This window comes from Saccoglossus kowalevskii, chromosome 4 (assembly GCF_978046115.1).
Source record: "Saccoglossus kowalevskii chromosome 4, keSacKowa6.1, whole genome shotgun sequence".
Taxonomy (NCBI): Eukaryota; Metazoa; Hemichordata; class Enteropneusta; family Harrimaniidae; genus Saccoglossus; species Saccoglossus kowalevskii.
The window spans coordinates 24266459-24288246 of record NC_140644.1 but is presented as its reverse complement, the minus strand read 5'-3'; the positions used below and the strand labels follow the sequence as shown (position 1 = coordinate 24288246).

The following is a 21788-nucleotide window of genomic DNA, read 5'->3' as shown; positions in this document are numbered from 1 at the left end:
AGCAGTCTGTGTCACTGTCACAGCTGGAAATCCTGCTTGGTCAAGTGTCATGATTTGTGATTCAAATCAAGTTGGCCAGCTTTTCGCATGACTCGAGTCTCAACATTGATTTGTTTTATTCACCCAGAATTTCTTGCTTCAGTCTTGGTTTGCTGACCCAGCCCAAATGACCGCTAGGGTCCCTGCACATAGGCAATAAGTCACTCCGGCATTTTATGTGGACAGGTTTCTCTACCATCAGCACTCCCCTGGAAGCTCCTAGGTCTCGCTTTGCGGCCTATGCCCTCATGCAGAACTGTTTCGGTCTTTACTTCGAAAGCTTATTACCCCCCAGAATTGGGTTGGGATCTAGCTTTCTCTGGCACACCGAACCCTGTCACCGTAGCAGCATTTTGGCTTCTTGCTCCGGGGACAGCACAGGCAAGGTAAGACACCACCCTTTTTTGAGTCTTAACTAGGGTGTTGAATTTGTTTTCATCTCGGACTGGGAAAAGACTTTCATAATTTTTTCTGTTTGCTCGGAAAAACCCGCCACCTATCGGTGTCTGACTCTGCCTACAGTTCAAAATAGTCATTTTGACTGACCGGAGTCTATGGTGGGTAATTGAACAAAGTGAATTTAGGCGAGGGTTCAATTTTATTTTATGGTATTTTGTTATGGTATCTTGAGCATACTCACTAGGTGTCAAATTCACAGATTTGTCTGTGAAACAATGAGTTCAGTTTTAAAGTTACAAGTTTACATGGATTTAATTTAGCATATTTACTTGTCATGAAAAATTTACATGACCTTGAACTTACAAAAGTACACTTCTGATCATTAGTACAGGCTGCTTTTCATTGAAATGTTATGTTTATTTCTAGAAGCTGTTGAAGCTTCGAGTGTTACTAAAAAATATCCGTCATCCAGCCACCATTCAACAGACTGGGATAAATTAGCTCGGGATGTTGAGGAGGAAGAGAAAAATGAGAAGCCAGAAGGTGATGCAGCACTCAATAAATTATTCCAACAGATTTACCGAGATGGAAACGATGAAGTGAGAAAAGCCATGAATAAATCTTTCGTAAGTAAAAGTTTGATGTGGAAGGTGGGAAAGACATCCTCTAAATCATTCATAAGTATAATTTGATGTGGGAGGCAGAAGAAGTATTTGTTAATTGTTGGATACACAATAACAGTTCTGGGTCATATTCTCATCTAGGACCACCCCCTCAGATGAATGCCGTTCTCTTAAAAGACACAACATTGGCAAGTGATCAGATTATCAAATAAAATCCATTCAAACCCATTCTAGAGTGATAACCATTGTACCATACAACACCATGATATAGCCAGGACTCAAACTTACAACCTTGTGATTGCCAGTCTAGAATGATAACCATTGTACCATACAACACCATGATATAGCCAGGACTCAAACTCACAACCTTGTGATTGCCAGTCTAGAATGATAACCATTGTACCATACAACACCATGATATAGCCAGGACTCAAACTCACAACCTTTTAGAGTGTACAGTAATGCCTTCTCTATGGGGATTATTTATTGGTTTATTTTTTGGTTTCCTTCTAGATGGAATCTGGAGGTACAGTCTTGAGTACAAATTGGAACGAAGTAGGTGAAAAGAAGGTGGGGGTAAAACCACCTGATGGCATGGAATGGAAAAAGTATGACAAATAAGCAGACACCGATCAGCGTACTCACTAACACAGTTTCACCTGAGTTGTATTGTTTCCTGTATTTTGTTGAAATCCTTTGATGTGTAAAATAATTTGTCTGGTGTTACCAATTGCAGCAGTTCACTGGATATTAGGGTCACTTTAAGAATATATTCTGCAGATAATTTGTGAACGTTCACATTATACAAAATTAAAAGGATTTAACATTAGAATGATATGTACACCAAACTATTTTGTTTTGTTGTTTTCAGACAGTGCAAAAGTAGTTGTTTGTTCGTATACTTTGAGGATTTTGCAAAATTTGTGTGTAAACACATAAGTACGTTTTCGTGGAAAATTCAGCCGTGTATTTTTTTTTTTGTGATATTGAACAGTTGTTCAATAAAACTGAAAAAATTGTTTTTTATTTTCCCCTTTTTTGTGACATTTCAAACATTCAAATTAATTTGCATATTTTGGGATAATTATTAAGCTTATTTGTTTGTAAGCCGTCCTCCCTCCTTACATTTCAAAGTAACGTCAAACAATGAATCTCTTTTTCACAGCTTTTATAGTCCTCCCTATCTGAATTATGAGGACAGGTCATAAATTGGTTGAAGCTGAATTTGAGACAGTGATGCATTTAGGTACTGATCTAAGAGTCAATCTAGATCTGATTTAGTTAATTTGTGATAACGTAGCTATCGACTTAGGTTTACGTCCACAGTTGTCGCTATGCATCATGTTTGATACAAAACTTGTACAACACGTGTCAAAACAACAGCTGTGCAACAACTATGCCATACTGCGAAATGATTATTGCCTGCATCGCTGTGACTGTAGCATGCTGCGCAGTGACTGTAGCATGCTGCGCAGTGACTGTAGTATGCTGCACAGTGACTGTAGCATGCTGCGCAATGACTGCAGTATGCTGCGCAATGACTAGTATGCTGCGCAATGACTGTAGTATGCTATGCATCAACTAAGTATAGGAGACAATAATACAACTTGAATAAAACACACCAGATTATTTGTGTTTTCCATGAGGTGTACTTTTTGTTATACCTACACCTAACAAACCAAGATTTAGCTCTAGCATTGATTATAGTTTTCCTTTGTGTGAAAATTTAACAGCAAAATTAACTCTGTATATCTGACATACCAACAGTTGATATAATCAACTCTCATTCTGTGGTGTTGGTTGATTACGCAACTCATGAATATATAATGCATCTGTAAATAAAAGTTCCTTTGTTCAACCTGTCATTGATGTCTAATTGTGTCAAACTTGTGTTGCTTTCTCTGATAAGCTACCTAGCACCTATACTTTCCAGCCAAACGTATTTCACCTATAGAAACTAATCTAAGAAAGTCTGTGTGCTGAAAGAATTGAAGACATGAAATAATAAACTGGACAGTGTTTTAGTATTACCGGGTAGATTATATTAAATGTGAAAAATAATTCCATAAATGACTTTAGATATTGTATAATTGCATAGGTGTCAAGCAAAAAATAATTAGGTCTGTGATTTGTCCTGGTTACCTGTATGTACCCAATTTAAAATATGCTAACAAGTGCTTGCTAATGCCAAAATTGGCTAATTGTTATACCGTACAAATTAGATAATTAATATTCATAGATCTGAATATTATCCCAATGCATCTGTGTATCATGTTTCATTGAAATCTGTTGCCCTGAAATGGACATTTTCAAAATAAATCATCTTTGAGTAAATTTGAAAAAAGTTGTAACCCCACTCCTTTTCTGTCAGTCTACTGTTTCCAACTTCTCCTGAAGTGAAACGGCACTGCGCCACCAAACGTGGGACAAAGGGAGAGGCCATGCACTAAGTACTTTAAAAATGCATAGTTTTACAAGTATGTGAATTACTAGTATGCTAATGAAAATCTAGATATTTTTTAGTCTGGGAATTATTGGAAGATCAATTGAATATCATTTTTTTTTTATGTCATCTTGTATTTCCTGGGTGCAGAATATTACCGAGCAATTGGTCTTCTGGAGGAGTTATACTGCACACCTATGGCACAGTACACCGTATTTCAATAAGAAATCACTAACATACTTGTTACTATTATTGCTTATCAAGTGAAATTGAAAACAAAAATAAAAACGCCCTGAATTTTCAATCTACCACGATTGTGTCTTTCAATATTGGATGATTTCAACAAAAGCAGCCCCAACAAATGCCGCAAGAAAATCCAATTTAAGAACAAACTGGTACTCCTGGTAGTTGTGTTTCACTGCATCAAATTAGAAATCATACATTCATGTATCAGATCATTGAATGTATCCAAATTCGGTACCTATGACCGATACCAATTAATCTTATAACCACCAAATACATGTATATAGGTAGTTGTGTTTATGCCATGGGTAAATTGATTGATGTTATAAGTCTATTAAATACTAGCATGTGTTAGTTCCTGCATGGAGGTATTGAGATCGGCTACTGATCATAACCAGACAATTCCTCCTACTGAATCAACATGGATCAAACATTCAGTTGTACACTTTTTTCTTATTTTCACAGTGATTTATATGTATCAAACAGAGAACAAACTGCGATGATGACTGATCACAAAATTAGTACATGAGAAATTGGTCCGAACTCTCAAAACTGAATCGCGTTGTTACTATACTAATAATACAGCATAGTATCTTTACTTCAAATTTGTAAACAAGCAGCCCATCGACTAAGTTAGCTCTGCTGTTACCAATGCACATTTCAATTAAATTATCAAAGATATCATCAGAAAATGAACAAATCTGAGAGAGGACCACCTGAGGTACCTTTATGTATAATATCAAAACAATCAACCTTGCATTTTTCAACAAGAAGTTGAAAATATCACTTTTTACCAAAAATACTCATATAAATTAGAAAATTAACGATATTATCATGAAATAAACAAATCTGTGCAATACCCCAATGCTTCTATATACCAAGTTTCATTGAAATGTGTTGAACGATTTTTGAAGTATAAATTGAACACCTATAAATTATCTAGTATGTAAATTAGGTAATTTAGACACAGATTCTACCATGTCTGTGCATTGTCCTAATGCATCTGTGTGCCAAGTTTCATTGAAATGTGTTGAAAGGTTCTTGAGAAATCAGTACAAGAGCCAAAAAATTGGCTCATTATTATGCAAATGAGATTAATAATATGCATGGTGTCAAAGTGAAACTAATCAGATCTGTGCAGTATCTAAAGAGATAAGTGGAACAGACAGACAGGGTAACTGCTTTTCACACAGAAGTCAAAATATATTTCAGTAACTAGTTTACGATGACTCTATGCTTGCTGTATATAATTTTGTAATAAGTTGACATTATGAAATGAAAAATCCACAAACATTCAAACAAGAGGAATCGAATCTGCTTTCCATGCCTCTAGATGGCGCTAAATATGAAAGTATCTTGACGCTCATCCTTTGCTTTTAATCCCAAAACGAAATTGATTATGGTCACCGCATGTATTAGTTTAAATGATGCACGTCATGTTTGTTGGGGGGGGGGGGGGGGGGATGTGCCAAAACATTGTAAAAATGAAAGGAAATACATTTTGTAGTCTTCCCCATAAAATAAATCGCCTCGCAACATTGGGGGGTATATTATCGCATGTTTATATTATAAACAATAAGTAATTTATTCCTTTATGTAATATTAAAGTAGTCTTTTCATAGCTGTACTATGGGTTTCATCATTGCAAGAAAACTTGTAGACATAGGCAGAATATTTACCTGAATCAGTAGTTTAAAAAGCACAAAATGACTCATTTTTACCGACTCTGTATTACCCTCGTCTAGTATGATAATGAATTGATCTACATTGCGAAACCAATGTTGCACGATATCTGACTGAATATTTCTCAGAACTGCTGTAAACTCGGCAAATTTGAAGTGCAAATTGGTCAGTTTTACGATTCAAAAACTATCATGGTTACAATAAAAAAAAATGTTGTGTGAGAGGTGTGTTTAGAGTACAGTAATGATGATCAAACAAATTCAACCCTTGTTCGCAAAACCTTTGGTTGATTAAGGATTACATTATAGTTATCCAACAATGTACAACACAGAAGTGGACACGAGTATTTTTAAAATTAGTTTATACTCAATAAATACAACTGTGTTATTAGTCCCCGTTCGTATGAAGTCCGAAAACGGGGACTTATAATTTGGTCTCTGTCCGTCTGTGTGTCCGTCCAGAGTCATATCTCAGAATCCCTTCGACCGATTCCGTTCATTCTTCGCATGTGCCTAGTACTTTATGTGGGACATATGCACATGCAGTGGTTTAGCGATTCGATTCAAAATGGCCGACTGGCAGCCATCTTGTTTTTTGAAAATGTTGTATTTTGGACATGCTTTGTCAGTTTTCATTCGAATTTAGTACATAGATCATACATGTTAGGATATATGTCCCTGACCGTCCGTGAGTTCCTGAGTCTGTCCGTCCGACCGTCCGTGTGTCCGTCTGTCCGTGCGTCAGTCTATCCAACGTCATATTTCAGAATCCTGTGGGCCGATTCCGTTCATTCTTTGCATGTGCCTAGTACCTTATATGGGACATATGCACATGCAGTGGTTTAGCGATTCAAATGGCCAACTGGCAGCCATCTTGTTTTTTGAAAATGTTGTATTTTGGACATGCTTTGTCAGTTGTCATTCAAACTTGGTACATAGATTATACATGTTAGGATACATGTCCATGACGATTTATTTCGCAATTGGATCAAAGATGGTCGACTGGCAGGCATCTTGTTTTTGTTTTTTTATACGGTATCTTGGACGTGCTCTGTCAGTTTTCATTTAAATTTGGCACATACATGTACTTTATACATGTTAGGATGCATGTCCATGACAATTTGTTTCAAAGGATGGCCGATTGACAGCCATCTGACTTTTTGGCCTTACTACTATATTTCCACAATTTATGTACCATTTTCATTTGTATTTGGCACATACATCATACATATCAGTGTGTTTCATGATCAGATCAAAGATGGCTGAATAACGGCTGTTTTTATTTTGGCCATATTACTACGACACGAAACACATGTTTTGATATAAATAAACAATCTGTTGTATACGCCACTTGGAACTCAAGTTTCAAGGACATGCTCGCGACAACCCCTCCGCTTTAATATGACGAGCACAAAGAGAACTTAACGGGGACTGTGTCATTTTCAATGACTTGTATTTTTATTAAAAAACCGAAATATATCACCTTTTTATCAATGTTTACTTTTTCACTTTTGTAAGCATTTAATCACATCATGCAACAATGCTTCGTGTTGCTGCATCAAACTAAACGCTATACCAGTATGTATTACAATGTCATACAGCAGAAAAACAGCTGTGATTATCTTGTACTTGTTCCAATCGGAAATAAATATGGATGATAGCTTACTCCTATCTTGATGAAACAAAATAAAACTTTTTTGTCAATCGCTTCATTCATGAAATCTGAAAGAGTCACTGGCGACTTTCCAGACGTCTCCCGTTTGAGCGAGTACAAAAGTCTGATTGAATCCCTGCATCCGATTCCCTTCAAATTTGACCGTGCCAGAAACGGTTACCAACACAGATGTCACTCCATTTGTCGCTTCCTCTGCAAAAAAACAGAAAGATGAACCACATGAAGATATCTGGTGATAAAGATACAACCATTTTCATTTGTACAAATAATATTGCGCATCAATACTCCATCCCGTCCCAATCAACAATTTCTGATAAATGCACCTGGTTAACAAAACAAAATCATTTTCTGAAATAGTGCATGAGGGCTCACTTTGAAATCTCAATTCCACAATCATTGTGTGAGGGCTCACTTTTAGGTTATATTTATGGAACAATTAGATTTTTTACGAGTGTGAAGATTCTCGTTTGATCCACACACGATTAGCACTTGATTCGCATTCGATTCACGTATGATTGATACTTCCATTGAAATAATTCACGCAAATGTTGATCTATAGCAATTGCAGCTAATTTATCAATATTTTTGTGATGAAAAATAGACATAAATTTAGTATTTTCTGTTTCTTTAGCTTTTTATACTTGTTTGAGCCCATGTGACTTCCGATGTGAGTGAGACTGTAACCATGATTTTACCCAAAAGAAATAGGTTGATCCCTGTTTTTCCTACATAAAAAATGCTATGCATGGGTTTCTCGAGAGAACAAAACTGCAAAAGAGAGCACTGCAATTCAGCAGCGCCACTAAGTGGGGGAGATAGGGATTTCCCTACCAGAGTGTGGATTTTTTTATCATTCTAAGTTAGGGCTTAGGGCCAAAATTACTATCAGACAGGTCACAGTTGAAGACTGTGGCCACATGTGATCTCTGGTTAATCAGAATTTTATGGTTGCCAGAGGATCTGCTTTCCAGGGTAAGGGGGTGCATGGCCATGGCATGAGGGTGCTGCGCCACTGTTCCCTTGTTTAAAAAAATCCTTGATACACGCATTGTACGTGAATAAAAAAAATGAGAATTAATACGGTAGAATACAAATCAAAGTCATTTTTTACCTTTCGGCAAAATTAATAGAATCATTTTTGGTTGATTCAAATAAATAGTGATTCATTTCAGCTTTGTTAGGACCACATATATCACAATATTTTCTCTTACTTGAAAACCAAATCATATCACTAAAGAGTGCATCTTACTTTGTTGGCAATGGCTTACCAAGCTGAAACCAGCAGTTATACTAAATACTAATCACTCATTTTACAAAGTCTCAAGTAATTATTTTGGTTGTAATTCCTGTACCCTTACCAGCAATTGGCTGACAGTCCAATGTATCAACTCTAAAATCACTCGTTGGTAGTTGTTCGTAAAACTTTGTGATCTGTTGAGAACCGCTGCAAGCATTTCCATTCCAAACAAGAGACGCATCGGCAGAATATAATTTTGATAATTTCTGTGAAGTCATAAACTGTTATTAGTATCAGACATGGTATATCATCCATGCATCCCAGCAACTCCACTGCACTCACCACAGCCTATTCCTGTTGTAATTAAAATTATTTTATGCCCAACACTTCATTAAAATAGTTACATTTTCTATCACTAGTACACCCCTCCAATCCCTTTGATCATTAATATTTATAGCTCTGTGTACAGGTCTGTGAAGAGTGATATAAAATATGGACATATCCTGTACATGCAAGTAAAGCTGCCAGTTTGCAGGGAGAGCATGTTGGTGATTTTGAGTTCACAGGCAGTTCTGAACTGGCAATTGTGAGTTTCCATGCAGCTGTGAACTGGCGGTTTGCGAGTTTGCAATCAGCTCTGAACTGGCGTTTGCGAGTTTGCAATCAGCTATGAACTGGCGTTTGCGAGTTTGCAATCAGCTATGAACTGGTGTTTGCGAGTTTGCAATGAGCTCTGAACTGGTGTTTGCGAGTTTGCAATCAGCTCTGAACTGGCGTTTGCAAGTTTGCAATCAGCTCTGAACTGGTGTTTGTGAGTTTGCAATCAGCTGTGAACTGGCGTTTGCAAGTTTACAATCAGCTCTGAACTGGCGTTTGAAAGTTTACAATCAGCTCTGAACTGGCGGTTTGCGAGTTTGCAATCAGCTCTGAACGAGCATTTGCAAGTTTGCAATCAGCTCTGAACGGGTGATTGCGAGTTTGCAATCAGCTCTGAACGGGTGATTGCGAGTTTGCAATCAGCTCTGAACTGGTGATTGCGAGTTTGCAATCAGCTCTGAATGGGTGATTGCGAGTTTGCAATCAGCTCTGAACGGGTGATTGCGAGTTTACAATCAGCTCTGAACTGGCGTTTGCAAGTTTACAATCAGCTCTGAACTGGTGTTTGCAAGTTTGCAATCAGCTCTGAACTGGTGTTTGCAAGTTTGCAATCAGCTTTGAACTGGCATTTGCAAGTTTGCAATCAGCTCCGAACATGCGTTTGCGAGTTTGCAATCAGCTCTGAACTGGTGTTTGCAAGTTTGCAATCAGCTCTGAAACTGGCGTTTGCGAGTTTGCAATCAGCTCTAAACTGGCGTTTGCAAGTTTACAATCAGCTCTGAACTGGCGTTTGCAAGTTTGCAATCAGCTTTGAACTGGCAGTTTGCTAGTTTGCAATCAGCTCTGAACTGGCGTTTGCAAGTTTACAATCAGCTATGAACTGGCGTTTGCAAGTTTGCATTCAACTCTTACCTGGCGTTTGCAAGTTTGCAATCGGCTCTGAACTGGCGTTTTCAAGTTTGCAATCAGCTCTGAACTGGTGTTTACAAGTTTGCAATCAGCTCTGAACTGGCGTTCACAAGTTTACAATCAGCTCTGAACTGGCGTTTGCAAGTTTACAATCAGCTCTGAACTGTGGTTTGCAAGTTTACAATCAGCTCTGAACTGGCGTTTGCAAGTTTACAATCAGCTCTGAACTGGCGTTTGCGAGTTTGCAATCAGCTCTGAACTGGCGTTTGCAAGTTTACAATCAGCTCTGAACTGGTGTTTGCGAGTTTGCAATCAGCTCTGAACTGGCGTTTGTAAGTTTGCAATCAGCTCTGAACTGGTATTTACGAGTTCGCAATCAGCTCTGAACTGGTGTTTGCGAGTTTGCAATGATTGAAAATGAAAACTGGGCATTTATTTTAAAATGCTTGCTGTAAGTGTTTTGGTATATGATTGTTGTTTATTCCATATTTGTCGCCTTGTTTACTACCTGTGAATAACTAAAAATCGCTGATTGAAATGGCTGAACAGGACGTTTATTTTAAAATGCCCACTGTAGAATATAAATGTAGTTGGCCAGTTCCAAAGTTGGCTTGTCAGAGAAGTCAGCCAATGAGCAAAAAGAAACAAGGTGTTGCAATGTGCATTTCATGTTTTATGCAAGTCAGTGTTATTTACATTATATCTCTTTTTGATAGCAAGAATATATGTAGTACAGTATCTCTAATGTGTTGTACATTGTAAACAGCATTATCTGTTTACAGTGATGTAAATTAATGGGCTACCGCAAGTAATAAAACTTATGTTCGATTATTTTATAGCCGTAATGTAAATTATTTTGTTTACTTAATTTGAACGCCTGACGACTGTGGTACTTTAAATATATTTGTTTTCTCCCAGCAATTTCTTACTTGATAAAAAAAAAATCCTCTCAAACGATAAGAATATATATTTCAATGTGTCAGCCACACAAAAATCATCCAAATTATCTAGTTAGCTAGCAATCAAGCATAACGGAGCTCAATTTATTATCAGATACAAATTTGATTATGCTGAAGGTATTGTCGGTATGGTGATTTTGAAAATTATAACGATGGGATGAGGGGGATCATTCCAGTATTTTTCGACACCCCCCCTACGGATGGATATTAAGGTTATGACACCCTATGGATTCAAATCCACGATTCAGGTGTTGGATTTTTGTTAACTCACACACCCCCTGGACACTTTACTGATTTGACGTATACAGATGTGTATGTAAAAAAATTTAATATATCAAAAATATGACACCTCTCGGAATTAAACCATCCCCTCGGATTTAAACCGTCCGTGGGGGGGGGGGGGGAACTGGAATGACCCGGGCGCGATCGTCAGTCTTTTGTTACCTGTGAACTCGAAGTCGAACGTTCAGAGCTGACTCGTGATAACAATAATAAAATTTACAAACTCACATTTCTTCTTTTATCCAAAGAATCGTAATATATTTTTTGAAATTCTTCTCCTGCTTGACAAGCTTGGGCTATTTTAATTTTAAAATCCTACATAGAATAAACAAAAGTAGTCATCATACGATCCATCATGGCACAATATTCACAGTACAATGAAATCAAACTGGAACCGTAGCATGTAATTTCAAATATACTCACAGACGCCGCCATTTTCGCTCTCCCACGCTGCTTTGTCTACTTCCGGGTTCAGGGTCAAGGGTGAGCATCGTTCCAGGGGGGTTGTATACTCGTAAGCGGTAAGCCGACTTATGCAGTTTGAGATAAAAAGAGGCCACGACAGTTGCTGCCGACGTGAGTGCCACCGCAGAAAGTGTTTTGAGACAAAGGGTGGGTAGTTTTCGAGGTTTAGAAAAGTTGGAAAACGTCCGCATATTTAGTTCAGCATTTCCGATTGTTCAGTCGGCGTGCGTGTGTACGTGGTACTGGTGGTTGGCATCATCGTCAATACACGGTGTGGCATACACTTTGTAGTTAAGTTAAGCTACTGGCCTGCGAATTACGCGTTCTCGCGATGATCCAAGTTGATGTATTCTGGTCCTTTGCGATGGGCGCATGTTTCGCCTCATGCGCCGCCGAGTCGTTAAAGAGGGAAACTTCTGTGTTCATCAATAAATACTTCGTGTATTGCGTTTTGTATCTGAGCCTTATCTTTGGTCCGTCTGGTGTATATCTACTATGGGGATACCCAGGATGGGAGACGATGTTTTTTCTAGATCGCAGCCTTAATCCGATCTGGCCGTGTTTATTTGCCTGTACGAACGTCTTGCAAGGAGTGTTGGGGTTTGTTGTGGTTTGGAAATTAATTCATAACGGCAAAGAAGCGACAGCGCACGCTGTCTGGACCATGGCATACACTTGTATGTTTACTATCTTGACACTTGGGTATGACAGATTCCTCTATGCAGGCAAGTTGATAACTAAGGGATGGACCATTTTAAATTATGTGGTGCGATTTGAGGCTTTGGACGCTTTTCAAAATGACTAAAGAGAAAATGTATGAATCAGCAATTGAATTTTAAAATTGAAGAAAACTGCTGCTAGAACTGATAAATCACACTTGCTCTATTTCCCTCCCCCTGCCACGGGTTTAAAATGGTCCATCCCTTAACTTTTTTTGGTTTTAATTAATTCTAGTTTAAAAATGTACAGCGATTATATTATGGGCAGTACTCGAACATTTATGGAAAGTGATTGTTGTCATAGCAACACTAATTTGGCAAAATGATAAAAATACTGTTTATAACAGAGAGAAAAATCATTATGCAAAATAATGCACCATTGAGGGTTCAGTTAACAAAATAACTACAGTAAGTGTTAATTTATTAATGAAACCTTTAAACTACTAGTAATCTGTTCTTTTTTGTTGAACTTTAGATTTTATATTAGGACAATGAATTGGACATTGTACATTCATTTCCTGTTGACTTCTTTACATTGTTCTGCAAAAACGTTTTGATTTTTTTAACATGATATCTGAAAAGTTTGAGATAGTAGAGATTGTCTAAATTTGACAATCATAAATACAGTCAGCTGCAGATATTTTTTATTAATGATACAAATAACAAATTATAACGATTTTGCTATTACCGGTAATCAGTGTTTATAGCCAACTTAATATACCAATAATTTTGATCAGCTTAGTGAAATAAAATATGAATTTCCAACGACTTAATTAATATTTTATAAAGTGGGAAAAAATATGCTATATTAATAATGTCAAATTTTTTATTGAAACTGGAAATTTTATAATATGCCAAAGTATATTGATAATGATTGAGATGTGTTAAAAAAACAAAATACATTAAATTTGACCTTATATAATTGATGAAAAAATCACTTGTCATCAACTAAATTATATCAGCTTTCATACCTTGTACCGGATAGTGTGTTGGCCTCACTTAAGATAAAACTATCAGATAAACAAAAATCGTTTAAATCGTGCATATCAGGTTTGAAATTTGTATAGCTTCTAATTTTATTTTACTGAGGATATGGCAACTTGATCTGCAGATTTTTTTTTGTCACTGAATTGTGGAAATTGTGCTTATATTCCAACATTAGCATTGCAGATCAAACAACTCATGTGTAAAGGGATGGACCATTTTTTTGAACGGGTTATTTTTTCTCCCTCCCCCAGTAAAGGTAATAATCACTTTTTACATATGTGTTCTGAGAGTTTTTTTGGGAAATAAATAAAACCATTAAAAGTTGACAAAATTGTTCTAAAATTCGAAAAAGACTTTGGGAGTCTTTGCAGTTAATGAGTCTGTGTATCTGTCTGTGTGTGATATCTTGAGAACCAATTATCAATTTCAATGAAACTTGATACAGTACACAGATACTCTAGGATAAAGCACAGACCTAATGAGCGTTTGGTTGAAATCCTGTAAATAGTAATTACCTAATTTGCATATTAATTGGCCAATTTTAAGCCTTTTAACTTTTTTCTCATGTACCATAAAACTGATTTCAGTGAAACATTGTATATAGATGCTCTGGGATAATGCACAGACCTGATTAGTGTTTAGTTGGAATCTTTGCATATTAATCACCTAATCAGCATATTAAGTAGCCAATTTTAAGTATTTTCCCTTGTTTCCAAGTTCTCAAGTACCATTCAACAAATTTTTATGAAACATGGTTGATATCCATGAATATTTGCATATTAATTAGCCAATCAGATTCAATGAAACTTGGTATATAGGTTCAATTTTGTGCTTACTAATTACCTAATTTGCATAAATTAACCATCTTATATGTGCTCCACAGATAACTTGAAGTACCACCCACCACAAATTTTAATGACACAAGTAAATACAGTATCCTTATTTGTACTCCATGCCTCCAATACCTTCAGCACACAGGAGTTCTTTCTAAGCTTTCTTTGATTCATACATGCACACGCGATAAAGTTGAATAAAATAACATCTAGATATCTGTACACACTTTGAAAGATATTACTCTGGGGGACAACAAACAAATACAATAATAATAATTATAATAACAATAACAATAACAATAACAATAATAATAATAATAACTGCTTTGTTACACAACAATATTGAATACCATCAGTGGGTACCATACAGTTTGGTAAAACCGAACTACAACATTCTAAATGCAACAAATGAATCATAAAATCACATGGTCTCTTTGTTCTCTGACTTGGTCCTTATCTATAAACTGTAGTTTTCAAGGATTTTCAAACTACCAAACTATTCGTCATACCGGTAATTTTTTTACGAAAATTGCTTCTTTGTTTTTTGTTGTTGCAACCTGGCTTATTAATGTCTGGTTATAAAATCAACCCTTTCTGTTGATGATGTAGTTGCTGATGAACACTATTGATGCTGCAGCAAATAATGTTTCTAATTATCACACCACCTTACCCCCAGCATTTCATTACACTCACTTTTATTGATTTTCCAGGATCCTTAGCAGAGTGGCGTGCTGGCAAGAAGTACAAACTAATAGATTTTTTCTGGTGTGATGTTTTCTATACTTTGCTAATAATGGGAGTTGTTGTTATTCCTCCGCTGTACTATGCTGTAGTAACGTTCCCAACTGATGTACCGATAAACAAAAGTAGAAAATGGACAATGATTAAACAGGTAAAACAGAAATGTGCCTATCTCTTTCACAGTCGTTTCTGCTATTGCTAACTAAGTCGCTGTAATATTGCTAGCTAAATTGCTGACTGGTTTGCTATGTATGTCTCAAGAGCATAACTGGTTAAATCAAAGTATTTTTATGAGAGTGCTCTATTCGGTTACATCTTTCTTAAAATTCTTGGGATAAGACACTTTATACAATAAGATGAAATAACATTTTTAGGGAATTTCATCTTTATTTGATATTTGAACAATATTAGAACTCCTGTTGAGCTTGGTTTTATCAAAATTATTTCGTATCTATCTTGTGATGCCTATAGCTAACAAGTTGGGAAACTTAGCCAGCAATGCAGCTATGTTGATATCTGAAACAACATTTGGCGATGACAGTAATTGATTGATTGATTAAAGCTTATATGTGCTAAGAGATGATGGACTGATACTGCCACGTTAAAAAATACACAAGTGCATTGTATCCATACACAGATGTATTTGATTGAATCTTAGTACCAGATTTTGCAATTTGATCAATAACTTACTGGTTATGATTAATTTGATTACTTTTTGTATTCTTCAGTGAAATTTAAGAACTTAAACAATGAGCACTAAGCATTGTCTCTGCTTAGCTTGTGTATGCTAATTATTCACTATTTATGCAAATTATTGAATATTTATGCAAATTAGTGACAATTCACACTAATTAGTGACATTTTATTTGACTCATTGAACATGCATATTATTGACTATTTCTGCAAGTTATTGATTATTTAAGTGTTTGTGCTAATTATTGATTTTTATTTTAATTTATTCAAAACTTTAAAAAATGCTGTCAATTACCTTAATTTTAACAATTTATTATTTATTTTGCAGGCACTCACAGGCTACATGTATGCATCCATTGCAGTGGTGGTAGGATTCCTTCTTTTACACAACATGAAACAAACACCGCCGTCTTGGGGATACGATCGACTGCTTGCATTTCTCATCGGTCAAGCCGTATTTGGTGTTTTTATTTTTCTACCAATGTTTTTTATTCCACTCAAACGTAATAGAATGCGAAAAATTAAATGAATGTTTTTTTTCAGTTTTGGTTTTTCTAAATTCAGGGTAAAAGCATGCTGAAATATGGAATTTTAAAGAATCTAACATTTTTTTTTCTGGGGCAGTTAATTTTCAATGAATGGTGTTTCATACTATTTTTTGAGGGGTATGCATATAGATAACATTCCCAAAACTGTTTTTATTTAGCAAAATACAAATTTTCGGTAGCTGAAATTGTGATAAATTGAAATGAAAATTGCCAACATTACTGTTATATTAACAGTATATTATTTTAGTTTTTCAATTATATTTAGGTTAACTGAAAACCCATTAACTTTATCTTGAGCTATTTTTTCTAATTTGATATTTGATTATATTCACTGAGTTTTTAAATTCATCGATTTTCCAGCAAAACCACAAGATCTATCATCTTTACTTAACTGATTTGAAAGACAAGCTGACAAACAAAGTGTCATTTTCATCAAGTTATTAGCAAATAATTAATGTGTTTACAGTACTTAGTCAATCTGATTAAAATCTGATGTAGTGTACGGGCTTTAATTATTTTGGCTATAAAGTTATTTTAATTTTAATTTTTATTACTTTTGTTATTAATGCCTTTTTATTTTATTTTATTTTATTATTTTACTTTGATTTTGATTTTGTGATTTTTTTAATTCCGCCCTACCTACATCTGAGCCGATGCCTATGTAACGAGATTTCAACGAGACCCACTATCGACGATTTTAGTCAACGAATCACATACCTCCTTCTATAGCGCACATGATGACGTCACCGGGCGGAGTCGGGTGGCAAACACACTCAAATAAAATGGCGGATTATACCGACGTTAGCGACCGAGAATAACACGGCTTTTTCGGTAAGTTTATCATTGTCAAATGCAACAAAAGTCATTTTTATGTTAATATTGTGGCTCGAATGATTCGACTTTAAATCGTTATTTTGCATAGTTATTCTGGGAGTGACGATTTTGTTTCCGCCGTTTCGACCGAACACCAGTGTCTTTTTCCAGTCGCCTGCCCTGGAGACGGGTGATGTTTTGTTGAAGATCGGGCCAACATCGTCTACGGTATTGAAACCGTAGCCGTAAATATTCATCAAATTGTATCATCATTTTGTACATTATACAATAACTCTTTATTAAAGTAATTGAGCTGATTTGGAATAAAATATTTTTTATTGGAACACATCGCAATTGATCAGGAAATATTTTTTTGCTCCAATTTTCTGCGTCGATGCCGTGGGCCGGTGACCGTCATACAATTTAAAATCAGTTTGCATTGTTTACTATAGCTGTTTACAGTGTTCTAATCATTACGATTTACTTATTTTTTTGCTTCCATTCTAGATAATTATGCTCAGTGATGTAAAATTGAAGCGATGACTGAATGAACGAACCTTGGCTGGTGAAGATGTATCTGGAAGTGTACACATTTGTTGGAAGTGAAAAAAATATTAAATGTAATGACAAAAATTGTAAAATGCTGTGGAATTTCTTTTGCAAATAAAAATATACTAGCAATTTTCTATTAATGGTTTATTCAAGTGGGCAAAATATAATGTACAGAAAGATTGCCCGTAGTATCGCTACACTGAAAAGTAAGCAACCGACAGCCTGTATAAAAGGGGGGCTGTGATTGGTTGTTACTTATGCGAGATTTGAACGGGACTTACATAGGCGTCGGATCAGATGTAGGTAGGGCAGAATTAAAAAAAAAATCACAAAATCAAAATCAAAGTAAAATAATAAAATAAAAGGGCATTAATAACAAAAGTAATAAAAAATAAAATTATAGCCACAATAATTAAAGCCCGTACACTACATCAGATTTTAATCAGATTGAGTACTTAGTATGCCCTACACTTTTTTTTACACAAGTTTTTGAAGTCTGCTATTATATATATGACATAAGAATTTCATGTTTTGTTTCATCTAATATTATCAGCTCATGGCAGCATGCTACATTGGTCCCCATGTCAGTCATGATATGGTAATATTAATGTCTGTTTCAAATCCAGACTTTTGTTGATAGGATTAGTTTAAAAAATGTTTGACTCTGGCAAATTAATATATTTTAAAGTGAATTTAAAGAAATGCAATGATGAACTCCTTTAGAAATATAAATATTAACATGAATAATCATGTATATATAGAGTTGATACTGGCTGCTATAACACCTATAATTTGGTAATGTGTGTCAATAATCTGATGAAATGAAATGCATTACCTCAAATTAATGTCCTAGAATAAAATTTTGGGTGATCAGTATCAGATTTTCTAATTGATGCTTTATAACAACGTTGAGTGTTCTGGGTAATTGTCCATTTTATTGATGCTTAAAAGCAAAGTGTTTTACTTAATTATTGTCATATTTGGTGCTATTTGAATTTGTTTTATTGAAAATATCATAGTATTGAAATATAAAAAAGAGGTTGATCAATTGAATTAATGATGAAATTCGGTAATTTGCAGGTATTTCTATATTATTGTAACTTGTCTAGATATTTTATTTAATCTCAGCCCCCGGCATTTTTTTATTTTTAACAAAATTCAAATCATTATGAAGAAAAATAAGTTCATAAATCAGGGTAAAAAGTATACAACATATTATAATATATTCGGATTCATTTGTATATTTAGTACCATATATGGCTATTCATTTGCATATATGGTACATATCTCATGAATTAAAAATGTGCCTTTCATTTTTAAACAATACAATTTTATTATATTATATATTACTATTATATTATTATACTATGCAAAATAAATTATTATAGTCACAAATGAAATTTAGAAATTTTAGTAAAGTTGGCTATCTGCTCCAAATTAATTGTCTAAATTGACCTAATTAAATTAGAATATTCATGGCCCAGTGCTGTGAATGGCTGCTATCTGATTGTATTGATAATGTGATTGGTTTAATGTAGCCAGCTAATGAAATGCTGAATATATTGTGTTTTTGAACCAATCACATTTTTCATCAGTTAGTAGATCACTTCAATAAATTTATTTTATATGAATAATAATATATGAATAAATGTATTTCCATGGTTACTTGAGACTGGTATCCTTGATTACCTCAATTGCCTTCTTTCATTGATCACTTATGCCTTTTAATTGTGTCTTAACATTATTGCTTTCCTGTGAATTCCACCAGTGTCTAATATTACGCAGTAATGCTAACATATCCAGATGTTGAACAAAGATTCAAACATTATGCCATTTTTGGTGAGAGTGAAATCTGCTTATAACTTTGTTTGCTTTGTTATACAGTATATGTTGAAGTTTATGTTTTTATTAATATGTTTAATTTGGTAGAGATCTGAACATGACCTGAGTCATCTTCAATTCCAGTATAGATCTTGACATGTCCTGTGTCATTTTCTAATTTGGTAGTGTTCTAAACATGACCAGTGTCATCTTCACATTTAGCTGAATTTTAATTGAATTGTAGATAGCAGTGAATTGCATGCACGAGTTTATACGATAACTGGTTAGAATTTATTTCATATGCATGTTTTTATTGATTTTGATTTTTTAAATGACTGTTAGTTTATATTTTATCAAAACCAAAGATTGTAATTCTTGGCAATACCTTGTATGGTGCTATATTAAATATTATAATTAAATGTTATATTCACGAATTTAATGTGTATCGACTATGCATGTTACCTTTAGTTACGTTGAAATGATAGTATGCTATGAAGCTTGTACTGTGTACAATTGGAAAGACGAAACTATGCAGTTGATTAATTGGAAATTAAAATTGTTTCCTAGACAACAAACCAAAGTTCCTAATTAAAAAGATTAAGTTGAAAATTGTCTACCATTAAAATGTTCATGGCTTGCAAATTGAAAAGTTGCTTGGCTTATATATTTGTGCAGCAAATTTTGTTGCCTACCATTAACATTTCTTTGGGCCGGTAAGGGAAATTGATAAGCTACCTACTGCTAATTTGCAGTGTCAGCAACGTTGGCAAGATTATTTGTTAACTCAACAATGTACGAAAGTTTTAGTGATTCTACTGAATTAAATAGATTTGGTGCCGCAAAAACAAAATTTGCGGTGATCGACCCTTTAGGTACTAATTAATAATAGATCAACAAATACAGCATACAAAATTGTCCGTTTAGTATTGCTTCTTATAAAAATATTTTTAAAACGAAATAATGCAAGATATGGTTGTTTTCTGTCGACTAATATCCGAATGAATTATTAGGCCCCAATTTAGGTACTTGACATTGTGATGCGATTTTTGCCGTTCAACCAAGTTTAACCTCCCAAGGGAATAATTACAAAATGTACAGCCAATTTACGATAAAATTCAAATTTATTGTACAACAAATTATACATTGGAATAAAAATATTAGAACTCAGAGCAGCAAATGTGACATTTTCTTCTCAAATTGCGACCAATTCCATTCAATATATTCATTTCGAATGTGTCAGCGATATGTTTCATAATGATCAATTTACTCGTGTGTCTCCGATACAACGACCATAGGAAAGATTACTTATCTTTACATCATCACAGAACCTAATCATCTTGTCTAATTTTATGGACAACTGATGCATCTAGACCTAATTGTGCGTGGTTGACTCAAATCTGATTATTGTCTGACTCCGGTCAATTAATACATAAACAGTTGTCAGTATGCACGCTTCAAACGATGTGCTCCGACAACCACAATTAAAAAACGACTCTGAACTACATCGAATTTGAATCAATCCTAGTTGCGAATTTGTTGAGATTGATGAGTTACAAGTTTGAACAACTTAATAGTTGTCTTGAAAGAAAGATGGATGGACTTGCATTGTTTTCATTGAGTAAGCACAACTTTGTACAATGACATGACATCTGTTAAGCTTACCTCTCGTAATTTACGTGTTCTTATCGCAGCAAAACCAGACGCCCATCAATTCAATTTCTGATATAAATGTAAATTCTCTCAGCAAAATTTTCCAAGCATTCAAGGTCTTTTATGAGACGCTTGTCAAAACTAAAATGATTATAGCAATATCCGACGCCAAACAATTTAAAAATATATTTCACTTGATATAATATTCAATAGAAACAAATGTTCGTCCAAAACAAAGAAAGGTTGTAGTTTATATATATAAAAATGTCGCTGAGTTACAAATGTATATTATGATGCATGTCTTCTGGGTCATTATGGGTTGTCATTAATATATATAAAATATAAATCTATTGTAATTGCAATTTATACACCAATTTTCAATGCAAATATGTTATGTACGAGACCATTGTAGACATCTCAGCGCACCTGGCAATTGTCTTCATCTTTGAAAATCTAAATACTAGTAATTGTTTCAAGCAACCAAACAAAGAACATTCATAGTATTCGAAAATTTCAAAACAAGATGACCTCAGCAAAGCTGACTGGGCTTAAGTTTTTGGCAAGCATAACATAAACTCTTTGTTTGATTTTAAGTTAGTTTCTGAGATTTTGCAATAAACACCCCCATCTTATTTCTAAAAAAAGATAAACCTTACCAAGAAATCAAATAAGACGTAGATAACTGCGGGAATAAAAATAGCCAATAAGGTGTAAACATAAAGTGATTAAAAAATAAATAAAACCCTGTTATAATTATTATTCATATAAAGACGCCATCGTAATCTGCTCAGGAATGTTGTATAGCTAAATAATTTTATTCTGTACTGTCTTTCAGCGATAATATAAATTAATCATGTGAAGATATCCATAATAGGTAG

At 34.8% G+C, this 21788-nt stretch overlaps 3 protein-coding genes and 1 long non-coding RNA gene across 5 annotated transcripts in view; 3 read left to right on the top strand and 1 right to left on the bottom strand.

Annotated features, from left to right (window-relative positions):
* The window catches only part of LOC146747211 (protocadherin Fat 4-like), a 28282-nt gene extending 25356 nt beyond the window's left edge, over nt 1-2926 (top strand). Inside the window, exons 2-3 of one of the 2 annotated variants that reach the window (XM_085497979.1) lie at nt 868-1064; nt 1575-2926. In XM_085497979.1, the coding sequence (XP_085354105.1) occupies nt 868-939 (72 nt within the window). In that variant the 3' untranslated portion in view covers nt 940-1064; nt 1575-2926. Of the gene's footprint in view, nt 1-864; nt 1065-1574 lie in introns of both variants that reach the window. The other variant, XM_085497978.1, reaches the window with a different exon arrangement.
* A 3939-nt stretch (nt 2927-6865) lies between these two features.
* LOC100368921 (NTF2-related export protein 1-like) lies at nt 6866-11589 on the bottom strand. Its single transcript, XM_002731480.2, has 4 exons — nt 11512-11589; nt 11317-11403; nt 8463-8607; nt 6866-7296 (listed from the first exon to the last, which is right to left on the bottom strand). The coding sequence occupies exons 1-4, from the start codon at nt 11521-11523 to the stop codon at nt 7139-7141; spliced, it is 402 nt and encodes a 133-aa protein (XP_002731526.1). The 5' UTR covers nt 11524-11589; the 3' UTR covers nt 6866-7138.
* A 295-nt stretch (nt 11590-11884) lies between these two features.
* LOC146747210 (uncharacterized) lies at nt 11885-16593 on the top strand. The gene is made up of 3 exons (XM_085497984.1): nt 11885-12278; nt 14803-14984; nt 15855-16593. Exons 1-3 carry the CDS (start codon nt 11885-11887, stop codon nt 16053-16055), a joined length of 777 nt encoding a protein of 258 aa, XP_085354110.1. The 3' UTR covers nt 16056-16593.
* Nucleotides 16594-16661: 68 nt separating this feature from the next.
* Nucleotides 16662-17568, top strand: LOC146747209 (uncharacterized). The gene is made up of 2 exons (XR_014929104.1): nt 16662-16905; nt 17395-17568. It is a non-coding gene; the product is annotated as an uncharacterized LOC146747209 (long non-coding RNA).
* Nucleotides 17569-21788: the final 4220 nt, after the last annotated feature.